At 30.3% G+C, this 23,693-nt stretch overlaps 5 protein-coding genes across 36 annotated transcripts; 4 read left to right on the plus strand and 1 right to left on the minus strand.

Moving 5' to 3' along the window:
* The first annotated feature begins 440 nt into the window (after positions 1 to 440).
* LOC143197735 (ubiquitin-conjugating enzyme E2 N) lies at positions 441 to 1,992 on the plus strand. Its single transcript, XM_076406381.1, has one exon. The coding sequence runs from the start codon at positions 691 to 693 to the stop codon at positions 1,144 to 1,146; it is 456 nt and encodes a 151-aa protein (XP_076262496.1). The 5' UTR covers positions 441 to 690; the 3' UTR covers positions 1,147 to 1,992.
* Positions 1,993 to 3,068: 1,076 nt separating this feature from the next.
* Positions 3,069 to 14,626, minus strand: LOC143197738 (uncharacterized). 31 transcript variants are annotated; one of them, XM_076406398.1, is made up of 23 exons: positions 14,559 to 14,617; positions 14,136 to 14,226; positions 14,006 to 14,072; positions 13,515 to 13,637; positions 13,256 to 13,427; positions 12,927 to 13,199; positions 12,644 to 12,868; positions 12,301 to 12,591; positions 11,581 to 11,803; positions 11,355 to 11,525; positions 11,163 to 11,297; positions 10,915 to 11,098; positions 10,596 to 10,797; positions 9,862 to 10,074; positions 9,345 to 9,378; positions 8,909 to 9,048; positions 7,333 to 7,492; positions 6,654 to 6,817; positions 6,218 to 6,283; positions 5,716 to 6,084; positions 5,326 to 5,658; positions 5,121 to 5,261; positions 3,069 to 5,029 (listed from the first exon to the last, which is right to left on the minus strand). In XM_076406398.1, exons 2-23 carry the CDS (start codon positions 14,194 to 14,196, stop codon positions 4,958 to 4,960), a joined length of 3,819 nt encoding a protein of 1,272 aa, XP_076262513.1. In that variant the 5' UTR covers positions 14,197 to 14,226; positions 14,559 to 14,617; the 3' UTR covers positions 3,069 to 4,957. The 31 variants fall into 31 exon arrangements, with proteins under 31 accessions (XP_076262513.1, XP_076262520.1, XP_076262516.1 ...); XM_076406405.1 differs by lacking the exon at positions 14,559 to 14,617 and having other exon boundaries at positions 10,596 to 10,675; positions 10,733 to 10,806; positions 11,163 to 11,261; positions 12,427 to 12,591; positions 14,136 to 14,365; XM_076406401.1 differs by lacking the exon at positions 14,559 to 14,617 and having other exon boundaries at positions 10,596 to 10,675; positions 10,733 to 10,806; positions 10,915 to 11,101; positions 14,136 to 14,365.
* Positions 14,627 to 15,554: 928 nt separating this feature from the next.
* On the plus strand, positions 15,555 to 16,815 carry LOC143197744 (R3H domain-containing protein 4). Its single transcript, XM_076406436.1, has 4 exons — positions 15,555 to 15,734; positions 15,790 to 15,941; positions 15,998 to 16,420; positions 16,484 to 16,815. Exons 1-4 carry the CDS (start codon positions 15,658 to 15,660, stop codon positions 16,591 to 16,593), a joined length of 762 nt encoding a protein of 253 aa, XP_076262551.1. The 5' UTR covers positions 15,555 to 15,657; the 3' UTR covers positions 16,594 to 16,815.
* A 357-nt stretch (positions 16,816 to 17,172) lies between these two features.
* On the plus strand, positions 17,173 to 18,730 carry spidey (hydroxysteroid 17-beta dehydrogenase 12 spidey). The gene is made up of 2 exons (XM_076406435.1): positions 17,173 to 17,463; positions 17,913 to 18,730. The coding sequence occupies exons 1-2, from the start codon at positions 17,298 to 17,300 to the stop codon at positions 18,695 to 18,697; spliced, it is 951 nt and encodes a 316-aa protein (XP_076262550.1). The 5' UTR covers positions 17,173 to 17,297; the 3' UTR covers positions 18,698 to 18,730.
* Positions 18,731 to 18,966: 236 nt separating this feature from the next.
* Positions 18,967 to 23,504, plus strand: mor (SWI/SNF- related protein mor). 2 transcript variants are annotated; one of them, XM_076406421.1, is made up of 10 exons: positions 18,967 to 19,274; positions 19,330 to 19,449; positions 19,523 to 19,636; positions 19,712 to 20,724; positions 21,148 to 21,596; positions 21,661 to 21,951; positions 22,018 to 22,235; positions 22,289 to 22,659; positions 22,714 to 22,878; positions 23,014 to 23,504. In XM_076406421.1, exons 1-10 carry the CDS (start codon positions 19,158 to 19,160, stop codon positions 23,033 to 23,035), a joined length of 2,880 nt encoding a protein of 959 aa, XP_076262536.1. In that variant the 5' UTR covers positions 18,967 to 19,157; the 3' UTR covers positions 23,036 to 23,504. The 2 variants fall into 2 exon arrangements, with proteins under 2 accessions (XP_076262536.1, XP_076262537.1); XM_076406422.1 differs by having other exon boundaries at positions 19,724 to 20,724.
* Positions 23,505 to 23,693: the final 189 nt, after the last annotated feature.

Consider the following 23,693-nt stretch of genomic DNA (forward strand, 5'->3'; position numbering starts at 1 on the left):
ATTATTAGTAGTTCTTTGAATAGTTACCAAGAATAAATTCGCTCACTCTAATAACATTAATCCTACTAGCCTTCGGAAAAACCATGTCATGTAATTAGTCTGGGTCAAAAATTATTTCTTGTATGAAGATAGCCATCAAATCTAAAATTTGGATCAAGGTTAATTAAGAACCTTTGTAATATATGCTTTTATTTTTGAAGTATAAATAAATGACTAAGCGCTCCTGTAATATCTAGTATTAATTTCTTAAATAAAGTCTTCTTCTTTTTTAACTGAATTATAGGCAACTCTAAAAACAGAATGAAACAATATGTTTAAAGAAATGAAAAATATTATAAAACATAAAATACATTTCTCCCCAACCAATCAATATTATATTTTGTTTAAAGGATAATGAAATTTTTATGAATTTTGAATTCCTAATAAAAGCTGTCAAAAGATTACAATTTCTAGGGTTTTTCGGTTATCATCTATCATGGTAACACTGTTTTGTAACTAGCTAATTGGTAAAAAGTTGAGACTACCTTGAAAAATTTTAGTGTTAATACAGAAATCTTAGTTAGGCAGTATAATATGACACTGCATGAAATTACAAATAAAACAAGTTCATAATATTTGTTCGGTTCTATTTGAAGTGAAGTGATTCTGCAATTCATAAATTTCATATTGCTGCCCATTTGATAAGTAAAAATGGCAGCTTTACCACGCAGGATAATCAAAGAAACTCAGAGATTAATGCAAGAACCGGTACCCGGAATAAGTGCTGTTCCTGACGATAGCAACGCGAGATATTTCCATGTTATTGTGACGGGCCCTGAGGATTCTCCTTTTGAAGGTGGTCTGTTTAAACTAGAGTTATTTTTACCAGAAGACTATCCTATGTCTGCACCTAAAGTAAGGTTTATAACAAAAATATATCATCCTAACATAGACAGATTAGGTAGAATTTGTTTGGACATCTTGAAAGATAAATGGTCACCAGCTCTGCAGATACGTACTGTTTTGTTATCAATTCAAGCTTTGCTAAGTGCACCAAATCCAGATGATCCTTTAGCTAATGATGTTGCAGAACTCTGGAAAGTAAATGAATCGGAAGCTATTAGAAATGCCAAGGAATGGACAAGGAAGTATGCTATGGATAATTAGTCTGTGCTTCAAGTTTAAAAAATATACTTAAAGGATAGAAGTAACCTGGATGTTGAATAGAGTGGACTGGTAAACATATAAGCTATTTTTTAAATATTAAAATCATCACCACGCACCTATACCAGTTATTTCAATTATATGTGAAAATTGTTGCTAGTTCACTCTTTTTAATTATCTCATTCAGTCATACCAAATCACTTTTCAATTATTGAGTTGTATTTATTAAATAGTCTCCATTACGTATTTTGAGAGGTGATCTGAAATGGCTATTGAGCTTACTAATTATGAAAACAGTAGTTTTGTGAAATATGGCATGTTTCCTTTTCCTGTTTAAACAAGAGTAGCACTTTATATATGAAGAATAAAAACTATATTTATATGTAAATTTATTTTAATAACACCCAAGAAATTAGTATTGGGAATTAGTGTGGTTTTATATCCCACCATATGATAAATTGTTTTGGAAACAAAATGCAAAACATCCATGGTTTGATTGTAATAATTAGTAATTTTAGTTCTAAGACGTTTATAGATTATTTTAAATTTTGAACGAGGTCGTATTTTTCATAATTTATTATTTTCTTTAACTTGTATATTTTAAGTATTTTTAGGACCTGATTGATCAATTTGAAATTAAAGCCGCTACATATTTTAAATTGGCAAATTAATTTCCTATTGTTTGTCTATGTAACTGAACCACAATTAAATCTGACAAATGATTTGCGTTAATATTGTTATTTTAAGTTTGTGCAATTGATTTGTATTTAGACACAATTAAAAGTGAAATATAGTTTGTTGTAAATAAAATTATGTAAGGCTTTTTACAAATAAATTTCTTTCAGTAAATATTGACTTTCAATTACACCAATAACAAGTATATTACAAATCATATTTTTTAAAATCTATATCCAATTTAGGGGATTCCTATAAAAAAACTCATGTATCAGTCATTGTACTTATATCAATCATTACATGCTGAATAATTTTAGCGATACTACTTTTCATATTTTCAAAACAATATTTCAAACATTAGTTTTAGTATGGGAAAATACTGAATATAACAAACATTTTCGTTTTTTAATGAAAAACTGTGAAATGGCATTCACAGTTTTAATTACCTTGAGTTCTATGATTCAACTAAATTTCGATATTTGACTTCACAACATTTATTATAAGAACTACTAATTCACCTATTTATACTATTTTTAAAATTATTTTTACGGTGTCTAACTTATTTATAATATTAGGTGACAAAAAATAAATAAAATGTGTACTTTATGATGAATTTTGTCATAAAAATAAGATATAATAAAAGTGGCAGAAAGTAAATATGAAATATTTTACGATTATTATGTACAAAATAGCGTAGAATGAAAAAAATGCTTATTAATAAATTAATAACTAAAAAGTATCACTTTACTACATACAAGCTGGTTTTGCCGACAAATAAATTGATTACCCAAGAGATTTATTTTAGACAGGTAAAGAAATAAAAACGGTGGATATAAATATATTGAAACATTTAATAGACATTTATATTGTTTGTAAACACTTAATGGACAATTAGAAACAAAATTACATGTTGATTTAAAATATTCGTTATAAAGTGATATGTTAAAAAACAACCATGAGTTTTTAATACAACAGAAGATATTGTTAATAAAGCTAAACAAAACTATAAGAGGTTACTCCGTACTAAAGTTCATTCCCATCTAGCAACCTATATTTATACGTATCATAAGAATAAAAACAAGTTTTATTTAAAAAAAAAAATGAATTTATCGCTAGTTATTGGCTGCGGTTTTATTTCCTTCATTTCTATTTTTTAGTGATAAGCAGTAAGTGTAATAATTATTTGAATACATCTTTATACCTGATCTCAAATTACGTTTTCATTAATAGTGTAAATTAAAATACGAATATATTCGGCATTATATATTAAGCAATATTAAATAACTAAGCATTACAACATGTACATAGTTCTTTTGTTCTGTACTAATTTTGATACAATAATCCATAGAAATTTGCAAATAAATACAATCCGTTTGAACACAATTAAACAAATTCAAGCAATTTCACGCATTACTTAAAACAAAGATCTTTTAACTAATACATTAAAAGTTACTGATAGATTGCCCTATTCAGTATGGAAAAGAAACTGAGATGGATACAAATTTGTATACAAAAATAAAGTATTTGCATAAAACTTTTTTACTTAATTTTATCTGATATGAACTAACTACATTATACATATGATAAAAAGGTACAACAGAAATATCCATAATTAACTTAAAATAAATACGTTAGTGGTGATGGCTGTATCAGTTTTAAATTTTATACAATGAGAAATGATAAGATTGAAACAATATATTTGTACCCAACTCAGTATATAACGCATATATTTGAGCTTAGGTTTTACAAAGTAAATCCCATTCTAATACAAATATTGGTTAAGTTGATTAAATTCAAAACTGCTGCTTTTTGCGTGTAAGGAAATAAAGATGATATGAATAAACATATTCTCTCTAAATATTTCCTCAGGATTAATTATGACTATTTTTAAATCTTTATAAGGTGTAAGATGGAATCACATTTATTTAGATTTTTCGTATCTTTTATGCCAATATGGAATGTGATATATGTATATATTTATATAATATCATATCATATCTTAAAGCTATCTTGTTATGTACAAATGTAACAACATAAAATCCAGAAAAACTACGGATTGTTAAAACATTTCTTTTATTGGTTTCTTAATAGGGAATCGAAATGCCATGTCAATTTTTGCCAAAATGAAAAACTGTTAATTTTGTTTGCTAGCCCGGTATTATATCCCGACAGAGGGGATACTCAAGAACTCATTATTTTAGTTAAGTTTTTACTCTTATTCTAAATCTAATTTAGTTTAGTTAGTAAAAGGGAAACGTCAACTATAATATTTCCGAAATGAAATTATAATTTAAAAGCTCCACTTATTTTTTTTTTAATAACTGGACTTACTTGACTAGAACACAAATAAACAGATTCAGAGAGTGAGGATTTATTTAGCTTGAGCTTGTACAGTAATGAGAATAAATAGTTGTTTTTTTTTATTATGAACAAGACAAATGTTAAATAATTCCCAACCCCACAAAATTGAAAAAAACCTACAGATTGTTTTAAAAAAAGATGTTCCACACTTATTCTTACTTCATGGGAACATTTAAGGAGGCAGTATTAAGGGTATTTAAAATCAGTGCAATAAGGTTTAAACATGAGCAAATTATGTCTTATTTTATTACAATTAATTTTGAAAGAAACATATTTTTTTAAAACATTCAATAAAAAAACATATCCATAGTTATTTAGTGGAATGTGTCAAGATTAAATTAGGAGTAATTTCATTATGCTAAGCCACCCAACAGTCTTTGGTATTTTTTTTTACCTCCACAAGTACAACTTGTCGCAAAGCCCGAGGTATAACCTAGTATGGAAAGCTAAAGGATATTTGGTATTTTTTTATCACTGCCTTTCATTAAAAAGGGGAGACAGAACATTCATTTGCATTTTATTATAAAACAAGTCAATTAATATTGTTGCAATCCTGTCATCACCTTGAAATACTGAAAGCTAGCGAACGTTAAAATTTGTGCAGAGCGCGCAGGTCTTTCTTGCTTGTATTGTCTTCAGTCAGATGAACTAATACTAATAAAAAATAGATAAATCTGCGTCTCAAACACTAAACTCAAAACAATTCCCAATCGTTTTTTTTTCTTTAATAATTATCATCTACAAATAGGCACTTTCAAACCTCTCAATTAAAGTTAAATTAAATATAAACGGGATTCTCCTGTCCAGTCAGCAAACGAAACATGGAAGTTGGCATGGTTTTCATCAGAATCTGGAATTGGATATAAGTAAACTCTAGATATGCTGAACACCAAACTTTAATTCAAAAATGAATACGAATGAAAGATGTTTATTATACTTACTTCACCCACGGATGTTGCCAGAAGGTTTACTATTTTTTCATGGGGCACTGCTACAACACTTTGGTTATTTATTTCAATAATTCTATGACCTACACGGACACCTCCTCTTTCTGCTATACCACCCCGCAATAAACTGCAAATCTATTAAAAAAAACAACATGAAAAAAAAACCTGAATGTTGTACTAGTAAAGAAAGATAGCTCACCACTCCATTCTGAACGCTAAATCCCAATTGGTACTTAGTATCTGGTCGCTTAATTTTCACTTCAACAACTGGAGCACAGGGCACCACAGTTAATTTAACTACAGTTTGATTTTTTGAGTTCTTAATGTAGTTCTGACATGTGGATAAAGGAAGGCCCACTAAGCTAACACCGTTAATAGCGATTATTTGATCGCCGATATTGAGTTGACCGCATCTTGCAGCTGCACCGGCCGGAGCTAAATTCGCTATCACAACTGTAGGTAGCATTGATCCCCAACCCGATTCTACTATAACGACACCCAAAATTTCACCTTTCGCCTTCGGAACTACCACCTATACAAGTCAATAATTTAATTCAACTTTAATGACACACTGACAATTAATAATTACCTCCTTCTGCATCTCCTTTTTAGCAAACATTTGCAGTTCGTCACCAAATATTTCTTGAGAATTAAGAACCTCTTGATAATCCATTTCCTTAACAAAACTATGATCTTCTATACCGTTTGCTTTTAAGAACTCCATATAAGCTACTTGAAAGGCTTGACCAATGGATTGAGCTATGAATTGAGCTTCCTCGCTTTCAAAGACATGGCATATCATCTTTGGAGTTCTGTTTATTTTTGGTGCATCTTCAACTTCATGGGGAACGAATCTTCTCCTCGCCATCAATACCACTAAATCGCCTATATCAGCTATATATGAAATAGTTCTTAAGGCGTGATCCATCATTATTTCCTTAAGATCGGTATTCAAGACCTGTTAAGACACTTTAATAAGTAGACTCTAAAAGCTTTAAATATTAGATGTATGGAAAGTAATAAAAGCTCATTTAGAGAAACGCACGGGCAAAAATGGGACTACTTTTCCATGCACCTATAATATATCTCACCATAATTTTTTCCGTTGAAATAAAAAGATCCACTTCAGTGCTCGGTTGACTCTCACCATCTGGTGCCTATAATAAAACATTAGGTTTATATAATGTATCATTAAAGGTAATAAAATTTCTTACCAAAGCCTGTCAGTTCCCAAAAGCAGCAGTAAACAACCAAGTTAAAAATGAGTTAAAAACGGTTAGTTTATATGGTTAATAATTATCGTAAAAAACTAAGTGAGAGACGGTGAATTTTTAGACTGTATTAACGTCATTAAAATAACATGCGATCTGATGTTAAAAATGAAAACTCTAATTATGGTGGTGATGGTTGAAAGGCAGACTTAAAAGATAAACAGAGAGAAATTCTGATGTAATGCCAGTAACCGTCACTTTCCAAAATATCAGACTGTTACATTATACCAATAATACAAAAAAATAATGAACAGACCTTTATTTTTGTAACGGCAAGTTCTACCATATTTTTCTTGAATTTTTTTCTCCGTTTTCTACCCCCTTCCTCTTCGACCTCAACGGAACCAAGGAAAAGTAAATGAAATACGGTGCCTGTTGCTCCACTACCGAAAGGACTCGTGTTGAAAAACGGTGGTTCCTCTACAGAAATATTTTTTAACCATTGCTTGTATCATCGTTATTCAAAATTCAACTAACACGACATTTGATACATAGTCCAGATACTAACCATAACAATTTCTTTCAATGTAAGAATATTCCTCATAGTTAGAGAAATAAAATGTAAATAAATGTCATAAAGTGGCCGATTTGAAAATCTATTAGTTGTTCAATGAATAAAAACTCGTCTGCAATTTGACATTAAAAAATACTAAGAGAATTGTTTTATATATATTTATAACAATATATTATAAATCTGTTTATTCCTCAAATAGGTCAGACTATCTTGGTATACTAATATAAATGTCGTTTTTTGTTTTGAACAATGGAATTTTGAATTTTTTGAAAATAAACAATGATTAAAAAATGTACCCAATGGTTACCCGTAAAAACAAACGTTTTCTTTTAAAGTAATAACTACGTTAGTGTTGGGAAAGTATATGTATCCCACCACTAAATGTTGTTTTACGAGATACCGCCAAGTACAAAGCGCTTACCATTATTCAATGGTTGTATTGGTTGAATTGTAGCATTTTCAGCGTTCAGCTGACTTGATGCGACTGAATTAACTTGAGTTACGTCCTCAAAACTCCCGCTATCGGGACTACTATACGAATATTGTGGTTCATAGCTTTGAATGGTATGGTTGGACGTATCCTGGAAGTGACAATGCGGGCGATCGATCAAATAATGTCACCGAATATATAATCCATACAACATTTAAGATGCTAAGAATATGGGGAATAAAGGATACGAGATCGCCTGCATGGGATGCAAACGTAAAGCCACAAAAACGCCACGTGGAAAATAACGAATAGATGACCTAATTAGGGGTTTTCTATACAACGTGTCCAGAATTAGATTGTTTATATTGAAGTATCGCTTACTATAATACTTTTTATACTAGTTTACAGTTATTTTGTATAGAGTTTGTCTAAAAATGATGATCTTGAAGCTTGAACAGAAATGAAGAATGTCTAATCAAAAGATCCCACCAGAAGCATTAATAATTTCAACTAGCAAGCTACTACACATTCTTGTTATTTATTAGGGCGGTAGACAAATAATAACATTACGGAAATGCGTTAATTTTTAAGTTGAATTATATTAATTAAACTCATAAAAATGATGTATGAACCACCCAAATAAATCAAAATAGGATTAAGCACTATATTTAAATGAATCCTGGGTATATTATAATAAGCGAGATAGCAATATAAAGAGTCAAATTCTAAACACACAAAGTGTTAGAAGTATTCGCATTCAAAGCAAACGGTATCAGAAATAGTGCAACACAGGGATTCGGGATAGTGCATAATCTACAATCTATCGAATTCCTATATTAAAACGAGTAAAATATACACTGGAAGGAAGTTGTCTCATTATGAAACACGAATGTTCAAAAACACTGGTACAGGAAAATATGTAAATATTAAATACACCATATTCTAGAAACAAATAAGAGCATAAAGGCAACCAACCAATATACGCACATAAAGCGTGCATTTGGAACAGAGCAAAAATGAAATTATTCAACTTTTTATCTTTAGAACGTAACAATTCCATTTTTACTATGTCTTCAAACGTGGAAGGGGGTAAACTTACAAAACAGTTTGTTCAATATCAAAACATATTTATATATATTTTAAATATAATTAAAGTAGCGTTCATATCAACTATAGATGATTGACTTGAAATTAAAGAGTTAATTCTCCATATAAACTGTAAAATTATCTACACCATCAAAAAAATAATTGTCTATTTCATGCACCTTTTGAAATAGTAATCTGAAACAATTCTAATATGGTAAAAATGCTTGAAACATATCATGTGAAGATGATTTCTTTAAAACGTTTTTTAATATAACAATATGAACGCAACTTAACACCTAAAACACATCTGAGCAAAAACAGTTGACAACATGCACAGGAAAAAAACAATTTTTAAATGATTTTATACCAATTTTAATATGTCGATAAGTGTGATTAAAAGGAAGGCAATCTAGTTGGCGGGATGGATATAAAACAGCCACTTCGAAAAATGTGTGGCTAAATTAATAACACCAAACATTACCTTTATTCTGGATACTGCCTCCTCTGCCTGCATCATTCGGGTAGTTTTTGTTGGTTGGCCTTCGCATACCAGCTGAGTTGATCCCAGATAACGTGCACGAAATAGGACGCCTTCAATTAAGACTGAACGTTGGATGACATCTGAAAACAATAAACGAATGTTTATATCTTTTGAAATGCATTCAGTATAATAAAACAATCGAAACCAATAAAACAGGACAAGCGAAAAATGTTTCATGAAAAACAAGCGATTTTATTAATTTTTAACTTGTCTTGTTCAGACTTATCTGCCTTCAAATTTGCCATTAACAAGAGTTTTAAGACTCGCATATACCTGCCCAAACGTATTGAACTTACCGAAACATTTCCATTAGTTGAGCACATTTAAATAAAATAATTCTATTTAGACCGACATAATATATTTAATATAAACTTACCTTCTTTATTACGTCCTTTCTTCTTGTCTTTCTCCTGGAAAAAATCAAACGTGTTACATGAAGAAAAACCAATTGACAAAATCGATAACAGGAATGTTCCATTAGCGGTAAAAAAATAAAATAATAAAGCTAAGGCATCGAAATCGTTATATATTCGCTCTATATTGAATATATAATGTAAAGAATACTCGCAAAACTAACAAAACACTCCGTTAAAATGAATTCTCTTATTGTCATGCATAAGATATGAAGCTGAAAAGGTCACTCAGGGATAATTAATTATATTACTGGGAGGTAGTTTAAAGTAAATCATTATTAGTATGTTAAAAATGTATTAATGTCAGTCAGACAAGACGGAAGCCAAAAGTTCTAAACTAATTTCTAGTTAATATCTGAATTTTCTTCACTGAATTCAAAATAAATCAAGACATCTGACCAGCCATTAGCATAAATTTCATTTATATACAAAGCATTCAGTGAGGAAAAATCTGCAAATGTGCACATGCCAGTTTCACACCTTTTTAGTTTTATTCGAAGACACTGATCCCTTTTGACTTTGAGGCGACTGACTTTTGTCAGATACTGCTGAGGGGGATTGAGGTTCAGAGTTTTGAACGTCAGAAGAGGAAACTAAAGGAATAGAGCTTTCATCTAAGGAGGTGAGCATTTGTTTAGGGTTGGAAATACCAATTTGGGGCATTATTGTCCGACTTTTAGGTTTTCTCCAATCCTATTAATATAAATAACGAGGATTTTAGAAACATGCTATCAGTAAATCAAAATTTATAGTTTAAAAAGTGACAACGCAGAATATTCGGTTGTCTGAAGAGTAATGTAATTTCTATGATGTTTTTTTTCGCAGTATTGTTAATCTTCCTAATAACTAACACGTAAGTACAAACGAAAGATTCGTTCAAAGAATAAATTCTTTAAAATCAATAATTTTATTCATCGATATCTTAATCATAAGTTACAGGCTAACGCATTACTTTTCAGATAAATTGATGAATAAAATAATAATTTTAGTTGTCACTTTCTTAAAGATTTAAGACTAACTGCAACAAGATCCAAGTAAAATCAAATTAAAATAACATCCAGAAAAATTAATTTCTGTGCCATGACTTCAAAAATAAAGAAATAAAATACCTAATCCTATACCTTCCCATAAATGAGTCACAAAACATTTTTTTCTGTAAATTTAAAACTGATTAAGAAAAAAATACGGTTAACATTAATGGCAGAAACAGTTACCTTATCATCATAGAAGCCCTGATCATCTGTTCTTTGTTGTCCTAAAAGCCGGTCAGTCTCCAAATCAGTGTCGTTTTCTTCTAATAAAAACGAATATTTAATACAAGCATTATATAAATTAAGTGGTTTGATATTACCATCTTCTGGTCCGCTATTTGCTTTTCTCTCAGAATCTACACTTGTTGTTGATAATCCACGTTGCCTAAAATGACTACCATAAAATAATTTATATCTTGTATTCCTCTTATCTTATTAATGTTAAATATACTGTATTAAATCATATAACATTTGTTGTTAGATACAAATAAAGTATGATTACCTAGGGACCCAGACAGGGCTAACACAATTATCTTCACATTCTTCTTCAGGATGTCGCTGCAGAGGTAATGTCTTGGTTCTTTGAAGGGTTAATCGTATGTCCTTAATGGCGGCTTCAACTTCATTAGTCTTTTCGCCACTGACCATACGATGAGGAGCAGGTGCTGGTGGTGGTGGAGTTTTCTCTACTGGCAATGAACAATTGATTTTCAACTTTGCCTATTATTATTACGCTATTATTACTATTACCTGCCGAATCATTTTGGGATAGATTAAGTTGTTCCTCGAAACTGTTCATATTAGTGGGTGATGTCGTAATGCTCTCTTTCTGAGGTGATATACCATTTTCTGTTAATTTATTTCCAGACTTAACTTTACAAAGACCTATAGATTTTACTGGTAACAGTAATAGAAATAATAATATTTCTATAACATACATACCTTGATTTATTTCTCGTTCAATTTCTGTAATTTGTCTCTTCATCAACATAACTGTTGGATTATTATTATCAGTATCACTGGCATGCCCAGAAGAAAGGCCATCTTCTAAGACAGGCATGCTGGAATATAAACGCAAAGAATCGCCGGGAACAGCTAAGTCATTAGTTGAACCTAAAAATAACGTTTAAATTAGAAGATATATTTAAAGAGCGCCTAATAAATTAACCTAATAGACCACCAGATGGTGCTAAATCATTCTCCATAAGCATTAATGATACTTCGCTATCTAAATCACCACAATTTGAGTCACAATCAGTAGTTTCGGGAGACAAGGTAAAATTCCGACTGTGGCCCACTTGCAGACCAACTTCGGTTTCTCCTAGATCTCCACTAGACCCTGTTCCAATTGAAAGATCCAAAAAGTTATTTTCATGTTCCACAAAATCTTCCTAAAATAATTAAAAATAAGTATGTGCTATGTTATACATAAAATACACTAATGTTTTATTGAATAATTTGCAAGCAAGCATATTTCCAAATAAAGCACTCATATGTATATATGTATAAGTTATACATACATTATATTATTTAAGAGAAAAAAAGACATTATGTTTGGATGTAATTTAAATATACGTAAAAATATCACAATAAATTTATACTGAAAAGGTTATACTCTACAAATAATTTCGATAAATTAATTATTCTGAGATAGCTTTAGAAAAGAAAATATATAAACTTAATATACTATAGTTTTTTTAACACTTTAAGTATGTAGTTAATTTTCCTATGGCATTGAGGAGTCACTATAATTTTAATTTAATTTTTAAGAATTTGTATTAAAATACAAGTCGATTGTAAGAAATATGATTTTTTTAGTATTGCAAATGAACAAATTCCAAATCCATAAAAAGAAAATTTAACCTCAGGCCATCAACAATAAGCCTACCTGCTGTGGAATTTTAGAATTTGTTACACATTTCCTTGGTGATTCAATTCGCATGCAAAAGTCAAGTTCACTGCTTCGACCGTTAGCTAATCTTTTTCCTACATATGAATTTCCAGATTCACTTGCCTGTCGTCTCAATTCGTAATCTAAATCCTGAAATTCCGTATCAAGTCTGGTTTCCTCCTCTGGTGGGCATTTGAAAAACTCTTCTAATACTTTACGAGTTTCAGAAAACTCATATAAATAATCAAAGGTTGATGCATTTATTGCTGGTGGTGATGTAGATTTCTTCTAAATAAATAAATGAACAGTATTCTAAAAGGTAAAATAAATATATATTTACATTATAATTGGTGTTTTCTAGATTAAGATTCTTTTCTCTTTCACTTGGAGTAGGACTAGTGACAATTCTTTGTGGAAATCCAGGTCTAGGAGGGTAAACACTTGGAGAAGCTAATAAACTTTGTGCACTAGGAAGTTGTATATGTGAACTATTTGTTCCAGTTTGTCGAGGTCCATATCTTCTTGGTGAACCTTCATAGACAGCTATTGGTAAGCTTCCAATAACCTATAATGTACATGTACCATAAAAACATTTAATAAAATAGATATTATAATACAAATACCTTAGTTACTTTGTCATTGTCTATCATATTAGAGTTATACAAATGTGTTGCAAAATTACTTTGATTTGTATCATGTTGTTCATAATTTTCTGTTTTATCTTTATCTTCATTCCAATTTTCTCCTATATCATCAAAAACTACTACATCTCCAGAACATGCCATGTTAGCTGGGTTTAAAGACTGTTCTGAAGAACTTTGTAGATTTTTATCATGCGTCATTGAACAAACCTCAGAAGCAAAAATAGTTTCTGTATATTCTTGAGAATTTCTCACCTAAATATTTATTGAATATTAACAGACTGATATTTAATCATTTAAATTATATATACCTTCTTAATTTCGTTATTTTTGGCTCTCAATTCCCATATGCCTTGCTTCATTGGGGATTTTTGAGCTTTTTTCTCTCCATCTTCTCCTAATAAATGACTACTCTTTGATTTTCTAACTGCTTTTGTTCTACTTTGAGAATATAATTCCCTTCCACCCGCTATTTCAATTATCCTTATAAAAAATTAACATTTATTTATATTGTAACTACCACTACTACATAACCTCATAAAACAATATCAAGAAATAAAAAAGAAGTACCTAGAATCCCTTAATTTATATGTTCCAACAGAAGTTTTTTGCTCTGATATACTATCTTCATCTTGCGAGTATAACTGAGAATTATTGTCTCTAGTAATAGTACAGGAACTATCTGCCACCCATCTATAAAAGTATTGAATTGTAAAAGTGTCACAATATGCTATATAGATCAATGTTGGAAAGTAAAAGTTACTGAGTGTTGAAAGTAAAAAATAAACGTAGCAGATCTTTATGCCATAAAAATTTTAATATTTTTAAAATTGAATATATCAAATAGTGTATTAATTATAAAGCAAATTAAGCTGTATCTCAATACAATAATTATCTTTATTATGACACAACAATACACAAAAACAATGATTTGAAAATAAATCTAAAAACTTAAAGCTGCATAGTGCACATAAGAATTTAGAGCCCAATGTATTAACTGACAGGTTATGATTAGTAGCAGATAGAAAATTTGATTTTAACACAATTTAAGATCTGCTTACCTATCATTTTCATTCTGGGCATTCATGGCAGTGTTTGTAGAGTTTTCAACACACTCATGTTCCTTTTCTGAACCGTTGATAGGATTTAAATTAATATCACTTCTGGGTCTACACTTGGGAAATAACTTACTAATTTGTTCCGTATTTTCACTCACATCAATATTATCCAAAGGCAGAGTCAGGCTGGTCATTTCTAATTATATAACTTCCATAATACAGATCTTAAAATCACCGTAAAATCGATTTTTAAAACACTTCTCCATTTTTACCCAAACACATCTGTAACTTGACGTACAACACAAGTCATACAAATGAATCATTCATATAGGTTTGTCTATATATCCCCTCTATACGGCCCGTCAATTTAGATTTTATAATGCCAAACATATGTACATCTTAATAACAATACCAATCATTTGTATTATTCAAAATAACTATTTTTAGCCGACTTCTTTTAAACAGAAAATGTACTTTACTCATGCAAAAAATAAAAATGCAATTTACCGATAACAAAAGTATATAACTTGTTTATTTAAAAGATATCAATACTTACTTATATTTATTTTCAAAACTATAACAAAATTATTATTTTTGATGTAAAATGAATTTTTACATTCACCAATAAGTTCATAGTTTTTAAACAAATCAATATTCACACGATTTCACTATTATTATTTTTCAACATAAATTAAGGATGTTATTTTATATACAAAACTTGATACATATTTTTAAATATTTAATTATCTGATATTGTTTATTTTACTGTTCTAAGACTACTAGCGTGTACCGCACTGAAATATCACGGAAATTTAGAGTCGAAACATCAATATCCACCCAAAATCAATACTTCTGGAATGTAATAGTGTAAATACTGTTAATTCAAGTTTTAGTTGACTTTTTGCATTAAATTTTACTATAATATTAACTATAGATGAAATACTATTTACAATTTGTAGATAATGTCTACAATAAGAATGAAAATAAGTGAGAAAATTTGAAGAAATTTTCAAATGGCTAGACGCCATGCGTCGTTTCGTACGACGTCGCAGTTGGAGGATTTGATAATAAACGCATGCTTGCAAAAAAGACGTTTCTTAAAGATATTTAATTTTAATTAAGCAATAACAAAAAATTAAATCAACCAATACACATAAAGATCTATATTTATGTACATATATTTCACTTTTTCGTCTCCAAGATTACATTAGCAACTTTATAAGATTTTCAATCTAAAATTTAAATTTAAATTGCCGTATTGAACTTCATATTCTCATATAAATCAACAAAAAGTGTAGTATTATTTCTATTTAAAAAAAAAAGCGCCTCTATTTTATAAAACTGCCATCTGTTAGAGATATAAAAAAGTTTAATTAGATAACCGAACAATGTAGCCAAATTCTCAAATTACTTGTTTGAAATTATTTTTTATATTCTCTAAATAATCGGAAAAAATCTAATATTATTTTATACCATTATATGATTAACGTTGAATTTATAATGATATATATTTATATTTTATGTAATTTTATTACAACATGAATTCTTAAGTTTGGCAACATTGATATGTTCTTGCGAATTCTCAATTATTTCATGTTTATTTTGCGTAACTCTTTATTAGTATTGTGAAATAGTGGTTGTATCAAAACATTGTTATGACAGTAATTAAAGGACAAAAAGCATATTTCATTAAACCTGGTTCATCCCAGGCTTCAGACACTGAGTCTTTACAGTAAGTGATACTGGTTTATAATTAATTACATATTGCAATATCTTTACTGTTTTAGTTTAGGTAGTACATCTGCCAGTGATACTGAATCATTAAATAATGAACCTATTACACGACCTAGGATTATACCTTTTAAATCATCACCTTCAGAGGAGCCCCTTTATTTCCATAAATCTTTTGGTAGAAGAAAACTGAGGCGCTATTACAACAGTTTGTTGAAATGATCCTGATATAAAATATCTATGTAGAACATGATATCTTTTCAGGGTGTATTTTACAAACACTGGAAGAAGAAGATGAAACTCAAAATGTAGTTGATGCTCATAAGAGTCCTCTTACTAGGCTTTTGGAAGATAGCAAGGCAATAGAGTTTTGGAATAAATTTATTGAGAAATCAGAAGAAGAACAAGAAAATATTTTAAATTCATTAACAATTAGAGATCAAAAAAATAAATACAATGACAATGATTCAGACACAAATTACCAATTGGGTTGGATCTCTTCAAGGACAAAGAAAACATTTAAATCCAAAAAGAATCTTTCTATTGAAACAATAAAGGACTGTGAAAATGATATGTTACAATTCTTCTTAAAAACACCAAATGATTTTTATATTAGAGATCCACCAACTAGTTTTGACAAATTATTATTAAAAGTAATTGCACGATATCATGGCCTTCAAACAAAAAGTAAGTAATGTAAAAGTGTTTAACAAATTATATAAGTGTTTAATAATTCAAAAAATGTTTTAGCTGTGAGTATTGATGGCAAAGAAAAACCTTGCATACAAATATTTAATACAAATGAGCATTGGGTTAAAGCAAATTGTTTCTTAACTGATTTTATTCAACAATTGAGATGAGTTTTATTAAATTTAGCATTTAGTTATAGTAATATTTCATAATTAAGATGTTATATCAAATGATTATTTGTACATATTTGCAAATGTGGATTTGTGAAATAATTTTGTAAAATGTGTGTGTTTTACTATAAAAATAGCTGAAAACCTCAGGTAAATATACATGTCTATAGTAGTGTATTGTTGTACAGTTGGTTATTAGTTCAATATACAATATTATGGAAATATTGTGGTTTTATTTTTACATAAGTAGAAACAAGTAACTAAGTTATATATATATATATATATATATATATATATATATATATATATATATATATATATATATATATATATATTTGTTCTTACTCAATAAATACTATATATGCTTGGGATATATATATATATATATATATATATATATATATATATATATATATATATATATATATATATATATATATATATAGGTTTTGGTCATTGCATTGCATTAGTTTTTGATCGAACCCTATAAAAGAGAAATGTATAAGGCTTATATGAGAAAGTATAAAACGTCAAAAGCGCAGGCGCCGTCACCAAAAACGGAATATGTTATGCGGCAAACAAACGTATAGAAAGCACTTTCACTCTGGCGCGATTTTTGTATTCTCTGATTAAATATCTTTGGATTATCAGTTACCGTTTGTTCTCTCCAGTGTTAATTAGATATACCTAGGGTTTTTATAAACATGGCATCGTATAGTAGTTCAGTTATAGATAAAATTGGAATAGTTTGTCTATCTGTATTGATTTTTTGGATATTAATATCGCTCCTGAAATTTTTGTACTACACATTTTTAGCACCCTTATTAAAAATCAACGCTGTAAATATACAAAACACAGGAAAATGGGCTGGTGAGTTATTTTTTATTGATTTGAATAAATATAATTCTATATATGCTTTAAAAATATAGAAAAAAATTGTTTTAATCAATATAGCAATGATTTAGTACTTTTGAAATATTATAATTGTAAATAATCCATTGAATTCAAATTTTCTTTGAACCGTTCAGTACTAAAGTTTATATTACCTCATATTATTGTGCTTATCAGCAGTTTGTTTTGTTTTAAAGTAGGGACGATAAGTTTGTGTATGACTATAAAATGAAATTTTATCAATGTATCACGTGTCCAAAAAAAGTAATAATTTAACTGATCATGATGGTAGTTTTTTAAGTTCGTTTCGGACTAATAACAATAACAATTAATATTAGTTAGCAATAATGTTCCTTACTATACTCAATTTTGTATTGTATAATTTAATATTTTGGGTCACTATATAAATAAGTGCATATTATTTTTAGTTGTTACTGGTGCAACTGACGGCATAGGAAAAGCTTATGCTGAAGCGTTAGCAAAGAGAAATCTCAACATAGTTTTAATAAGTAGGACGCAGGTAAAACTGGACGAAGTAGCTGAGAATATTCGAAGAGTGTTTAATGTCGAAGCTAAAACCATACAAGTAGATTTTACTAATCCCGATATTTATTATGATATTGATAAACAGTTACACGAATTAGATATAGGGATACTTATAAATAATGTCGGAATAAGTTATCCATATCCGGAATATTTTTTAGAACTGAAAGATAATAATAAAGTATATGATAACATTATTAAATGTAATATACTTTCTGTTACTAATATGTGTAAAATTGTTCTTCCTGGTATGTTAGAACGTAAACGAGGTGTAATTGTAAATATATCATCAACAGCAGCGCAAATCCCGAGCCCTCTATTAAGTGTCTATTCAGCTTCAAAAGCATTCGTTGATAAGTTTTCAGCAGACTTGCAAACAGAATATAATAAATTCGGTATTACAATTCAATGTCTGCTTCCTGGATACGTAGCAACGAATATGTCAAAAATAAGATCATCTACTTGGATGACACCATCACCGTCAACCTATGTGGAGGAAGCTATAAGTACAATAGGAATCAAAGATAGGACAACTGGATATTTTCCGCATGCATTACTAGTTGGTGTTGTACATTTAATGGAGTCTGTATCCCCTATGCTCTCTAGATGGTTTATAACAAGGCTTATGTTAAATATTAGAGCAAGAGCCTTAAGACGCCAAGTCAATTAATTTATCATTCATAATTATAATTATATTAACAAATGCCTGTCTTTTATTTTCACTTTTACCCGAACCTAATAAAATGCAAAAGTAGCATTATGTAATTTCTGTAATAATTTTGTTATCATTCCATTATAGTTCAGCTACCGCCTCCTAGATGGCGGCACATTAAACGGAAGCCGACTCAGTCGCTTTGAAATTGTTTTTCATTCTTGTTCAGATGCTCGTGATAGAAAGAAACAGAAATAAACCGACCTAAATGCCAACGGATTTGGCTTCATTTATGACAATAATGGTTGCCGGTTTCTGACATTGTAAATATGGTACTGTTGGTTATATATTAATTGTTCATTGGAATTTTTCTTGTGCCAAGTACTTCAAAGCCATATGAAGAAATACTTTATATATCGAATATTTAAGCCATAAGGAGTGTTTTATTTAAGGAGGAAAACATTGTAAATTGGAAAAGATGATGTCTATAGGTCCAAAAATGGATGGTGGTCCCAACACCAAATATTTTGAATCACCGGAAACATTAAATGCTTTGGAAGGTGTTAAAAATTGGCTCCAAAAAAACGTTAAAAAGGTAACTGAAAGTATTTTTAATTAAAAGTGGTCGTGAAAATTCTGTTAATTTGTAGTATCTCAATAATGATCCAATTACAAACAAAACAATTTCACAAACAGTGGTTCAGTTTTTACAATTTCAAGAAGATTTTTTGGGAAAGAAAACCCAGAAACCACCAATGACTCGAATACCTGTAAGGTTTACACTGTTTCCCTTTAATTTTACAATATGTTGATTTTTGTTTTTTAATGTTTACTTTTCAATAGGTTAAGTACTTTTTGGATTTTAAACCTGGTGGAGGCTTATGTCATATGTTAGCTGCAGCTTACAAATTTAAAACAGATCATGGTTGGAGAAGATTTGAAATTCCATCTGGCAAGGTAGGTGTACAGTATGTTTACATTTGGTGTTGTGTTTTTGTTAAAAAAAAGTGTCTGTTTTGCTAATCATTTCAGAATATATCAAAGCTGGACAAAGTATATGAAATGTTTCAAAATATGGAAAAAGCCTTAGTACAAAACAAATTGTATACTATACCTTTAGTTTACATTAGCCCACTTGTGGACAAAAGTATTGTCCAAAAAATTAAAGATATTGTAAGAAAAAGAAATGGACAAGTATTAGAAACAGAAGAAGGAGCTACACATATTTTATATAATCCAGCTGATCCTCCTGTTGAAGAATATGGTCGGCCTGTTATAAAACGTGAAAAAATGGTCTTGATGCATTGGTACTATTTCCCTGATTCTTTTGATACATGGGTTAATTTAGAAGCAGTTGGTTTGGATGGTATGTCTGTAGACAGTCCAAGTCCTCATTCAGGTCCTTGGAGGGTTACTTATAGTTGGGTTTTTGACACTGATCAGTATAATGAATGGATGTCAGAAGAAGATTATGAAGTTGATGATGTAGGAAAGAAAAAGGTACATCCCCGTTTAATGTCTGTAGAAGATTTAATGAATCCTTCTGAAGAGAGGAATAAGAAAAAAAGGGAGAGCAAAAGGAAAAGATCACCATCACCTCCTTCAAAATTGGGTAAAAGAAAAAGTGGTAGAAGTCCAGCTGTGGGGAAGAAAAGTAGTAAAGATGATGAAGAGGATTTAACAAAGGATATGGAGGATCCAATACCAGAACCAAATATTGTTGAAGTTACTCCTTCTCCCAATGGTCAGACATTAACAAAGAAAGATCATGAGTTACAGCCATTAAAAGGTGGATCCATTACTGAACTTGAAGAGGTGGAAGATAAAGGTGAAGAAAATTCACAGACTGGCAAAACCAGTGATAGTAATACCCAGGATGATGGACAAGAAGACAATGTTACAGAACAGACACATCATATAATTATCCCTTCATATTCAGCTTGGTTTGATTACAATTCCATCCATGAAATAGAGAAAAGAGCTATGCCAGAGTTTTTCAATGGCAGGAACAAATCAAAAACACCTGAGATTTATCTTGCTTATAGGTAATAATTTATGATTCTTTTATTTATAAGCTGTCTACATTTTTGATTAATAAACGAGGTATTTTGTAAGTCATTTATTATTTGATATTTGATCAATTATTCAATGTCAATCTATTACAGTTCTTCTAAGTATAATTATTTTACATAAATGCTTGTTGTAACTATGACACAATAAGAGAAATTTATGATCATTTTATTTGGAAAAATTTGAATATCCATTAATGTTATGAAAGTGAAATGCTTTCATATTATGATAATCACTGTTAGTGTAATATATTATGTATCTATAATAATATTAAATTGTATCAATAGACATTGCTAATTTGCAATAGTAGCTATTTATTTTTTTAATGCTAGTCATTATATTTATTTCTCAAACATAAAAATTATTGATGTCATTTAATAGTTTTGCAAATATTTTAGAAACTTCATGGTAGATACCTACAGACTAAATCCAACTGAATATATAACAAGCACTGCTTGTAGACGAAATTTAGCTGGTGATGTATGTGCCATAATGAGAGTTCATGCATTCCTGGAGCAATGGGGCCTAATCAATTATCAAGTGGACACTGATTCAAGGCCATCTGCAATGGGACCACCACCCACATCTCATTTTCATATTTTATCTGACACACCTTCAGGTTTACAGCCTGTTAATCCACCTAAAACACCTCAACCCAGTGCCGCGAAAACTCTTCTGGACTTGGATAAACCACAAGAAGGAAGAAAACATGAAGGGCATGAACCTCTTGCAAGTTTTGGATTAAAATTAGACCAGTATTCAAAGAAACCTGCGGTACTTAGAAATAAAAGCGCTGCATCATTAACACGTGATTGGACAGAACAAGAAACACTCCTTTTGCTTGAAGGTAAAATGATTACATATAGCCTAACTCTACAAAATCTATAAACAAAATATTTTCTTATATGGAGGTTTGGAGATGTACAAAGATGATTGGAATAAGGTATGTGAACATGTTGGATCAAGGACGCAGGATGAATGTATCTTGCACTTCTTGAGATTACCTATTGAAGACCCTTATCTAGAAGATCCAGAGGCAGGTGGTGCTTTAGGTCCCTTAGCTTATCAACCTATACCATTCAGTAAAGCTGGAAACCCAATTATGTCAACAGTAGCTTTTCTAGCTTCTATAGTAGATCCTAGAGTTGCAGCAGCTGCTGCAAAATCTGCAATGAATGAGTTTGCTAGTATAAAAGATGAAGGTTTGTTTGTAAATATATTTATTGAATTAATATTAAGTGTTAAACAATACCGCTTATAATTTATAGTACCGGCGGCAGTAATGGATGCTCATTTGAAGAATGTAGAAGCTTCTTCAGCAGAAGGTAAATACGATCCATCAGCCAACTTAGCATTAACAGGAATCGCCGGAACCGCTCCAGAAAAAGAAGATGAAGAACGGTTGAAAAAAGAAGACAAAGATGGAGAAAAATCAGCTGAAGAACAAAAGAAATCAGGAGAAAGCACAGATGAGAAGGGAGATAAGGTATTGTCGACGTTGTTGAGCTGGTATAAATCATTATTATTGCCCCACTTCAGGTTAAAACTGAATCAGAAGGTGAAAAAGACGAGAAAATGGATACTGGTGAAGTCAAAACGGAAAAAGTGGTAAAAGACAGTGAGATGCAAAGCGCAGCCGCGGCAGCCTTAGCCGCTGCGGCAGTTAAGGCCAAACATTTAGCGGCGGTTGAAGAAAGAAAAATTAAGTCTTTAGTGGCGTTATTGGTTGAAACCCAAATGAAAAAACTTGAAATTAAATTACGTCATTTTGAAGAATTAGAAACGACAATGGAGCGTGAACGAGAGGGGCTTGAATATCAAAGGCAGCAATTGATAACTGAGAGACAGCAGTTTCATTTGGAACAATTGAAAGCAGCAGAATTTAGAGCGCGACAGCAAGCTCACCAAAGGTACTACTGGAATTAATTTTATATGAAAATAGGTAAATTATGTCATTCATGTAGATTACAAGCTGAACAGGGTCAATGGCCAGGTCAACAGGTGCCTTCTTCAGGACAAAGTGCCGGATCAAATTCAAGTGACACAGGTGCCAGCACTACTCCCACTCCACCATCTCCACAAGCCTCGGCTGTTTCATCACCCCAAGCACCACCACATCATCATCTAGGGTAAATATTATGCTACACTTTTAAATTAAACCTCTTTTTGTACTTGGTCTCTGGACACTGCAAAAGCTTAAGTCTTTGTGGTTAAATAAACTTGTATTTTATTTAGTACATTTCTGTTTTTTTTTTCTATTCTAGGGATGGACATGACAGCGAGTGATCATTAGAATCTGATATTTGAAAAAGGTGTTGGGTTAAATCCTTAAGAAGCACTGACATAATTACATAGAATTTTATATAAAATCGATTGAAATCTATTGAATAGAATTGTAATGCGATATCTATTTTTAAATCTAGAGCAACAAATTTATATATCAGAATGATTAAGATAAGCAACAATTTTTTAGTTTATACATATTTCAATTTCATTTTAAATTTTTAGTGATATTGAAATTATGTTATCTGAAAATGCTCTTACACAAAAAGGACTTTACAGATAGTCTAATCTACCCTTAAAAAATGTTAGGAGATACCTAATTTCAACATAAGCTTTTTAATTTATCTTTATTGTCTTTTCATAAAATGTCTAGGTGTTATATAACTGAATATTGATTTTCATTTCCAGATCAAATGTGTGTAATCTAAGTAGTTATTTAAGTACATTAAAATAATACATTTTGACTATGAAACTTTCCTTGTTTTATTTTGTGTCGTTCATTAATTATAATTTTTGCCAACTTCGTAGCCAAAGTATTGCGATAGACGCGGGTTCGAGTCCCGCGTCGTCAAAAGATTGAGCATGTTCGTGATTGTCCTGAGGTAAATAGTAGCCGATTAGAAGCAACCATCTCACGCCAATAATCCAGATGGTTATCTTT

The sequence above is a fragment of the Rhynchophorus ferrugineus genome, unplaced genomic scaffold (genome assembly GCF_030347505.1).
Source record: "Rhynchophorus ferrugineus isolate W39M unplaced genomic scaffold, kcgeb_rfMv2 rfM5, whole genome shotgun sequence".
Taxonomy (NCBI): Eukaryota; Metazoa; Arthropoda; class Insecta; order Coleoptera; family Curculionidae; genus Rhynchophorus; species Rhynchophorus ferrugineus.

What these genes read in the sequence shown, in the direction of transcription:
- LOC143197735 (XM_076406381.1), top strand. Translation starts at nt 691, where the DNA reads ATGGCAGCTTTACCACGCAGGATAATCAAAGAAACTCAGAGATTAATG.
- LOC143197738 (XM_076406388.1), bottom strand. Translation starts at nt 14,196, where the DNA reads ATGACCAGCCTGACTCTGCCTTTGGATAATATTGATGTGAGTGAAAAT. An exon ending in ATTCTAAAATTCCACAGCAG is followed by an intron (nt 11,804 to 12,300) that starts GTAGGCTTATTG and finishes TAATTATTTTAG; the next exon opens with GAAGATTTTGTGGAACATGA. An exon ending in AATACAACCATTGAATAATG is followed by an intron (nt 6,818 to 7,332) that starts GTAAGCGCTTTG and finishes ATATTTCTGTAG; the next exon opens with AGGAACCACCGTTTTTCAAC.
- LOC143197744 (XM_076406436.1), top strand. Translation starts at nt 15,658, where the DNA reads ATGACAGTAATTAAAGGACAAAAAGCATATTTCATTAAACCTGGTTCA. An exon ending in TCAGACACTGAGTCTTTACA is followed by an intron (nt 15,735 to 15,789) that starts GTAAGTGATACT and finishes TTACTGTTTTAG; the next exon opens with TTTAGGTAGTACATCTGCCA. An exon ending in TCATGGCCTTCAAACAAAAA is followed by an intron (nt 16,421 to 16,483) that starts GTAAGTAATGTA and finishes AAAATGTTTTAG; the next exon opens with CTGTGAGTATTGATGGCAAA.
- spidey (XM_076406435.1), top strand. Translation starts at nt 17,298, where the DNA reads ATGGCATCGTATAGTAGTTCAGTTATAGATAAAATTGGAATAGTTTGT. An exon ending in AAACACAGGAAAATGGGCTG is followed by an intron (nt 17,464 to 17,912) that starts GTGAGTTATTTT and finishes TATTATTTTTAG; the next exon opens with TTGTTACTGGTGCAACTGAC.
- mor (XM_076406421.1), top strand. Translation starts at nt 19,158, where the DNA reads ATGATGTCTATAGGTCCAAAAATGGATGGTGGTCCCAACACCAAATAT. An exon ending in GAGATTTATCTTGCTTATAG is followed by an intron (nt 20,725 to 21,147) that starts GTAATAATTTAT and finishes CAAATATTTTAG; the next exon opens with AAACTTCATGGTAGATACCT. An exon ending in CAGATGAGAAGGGAGATAAG is followed by an intron (nt 22,236 to 22,288) that starts GTATTGTCGACG and finishes GCCCCACTTCAG; the next exon opens with GTTAAAACTGAATCAGAAGG.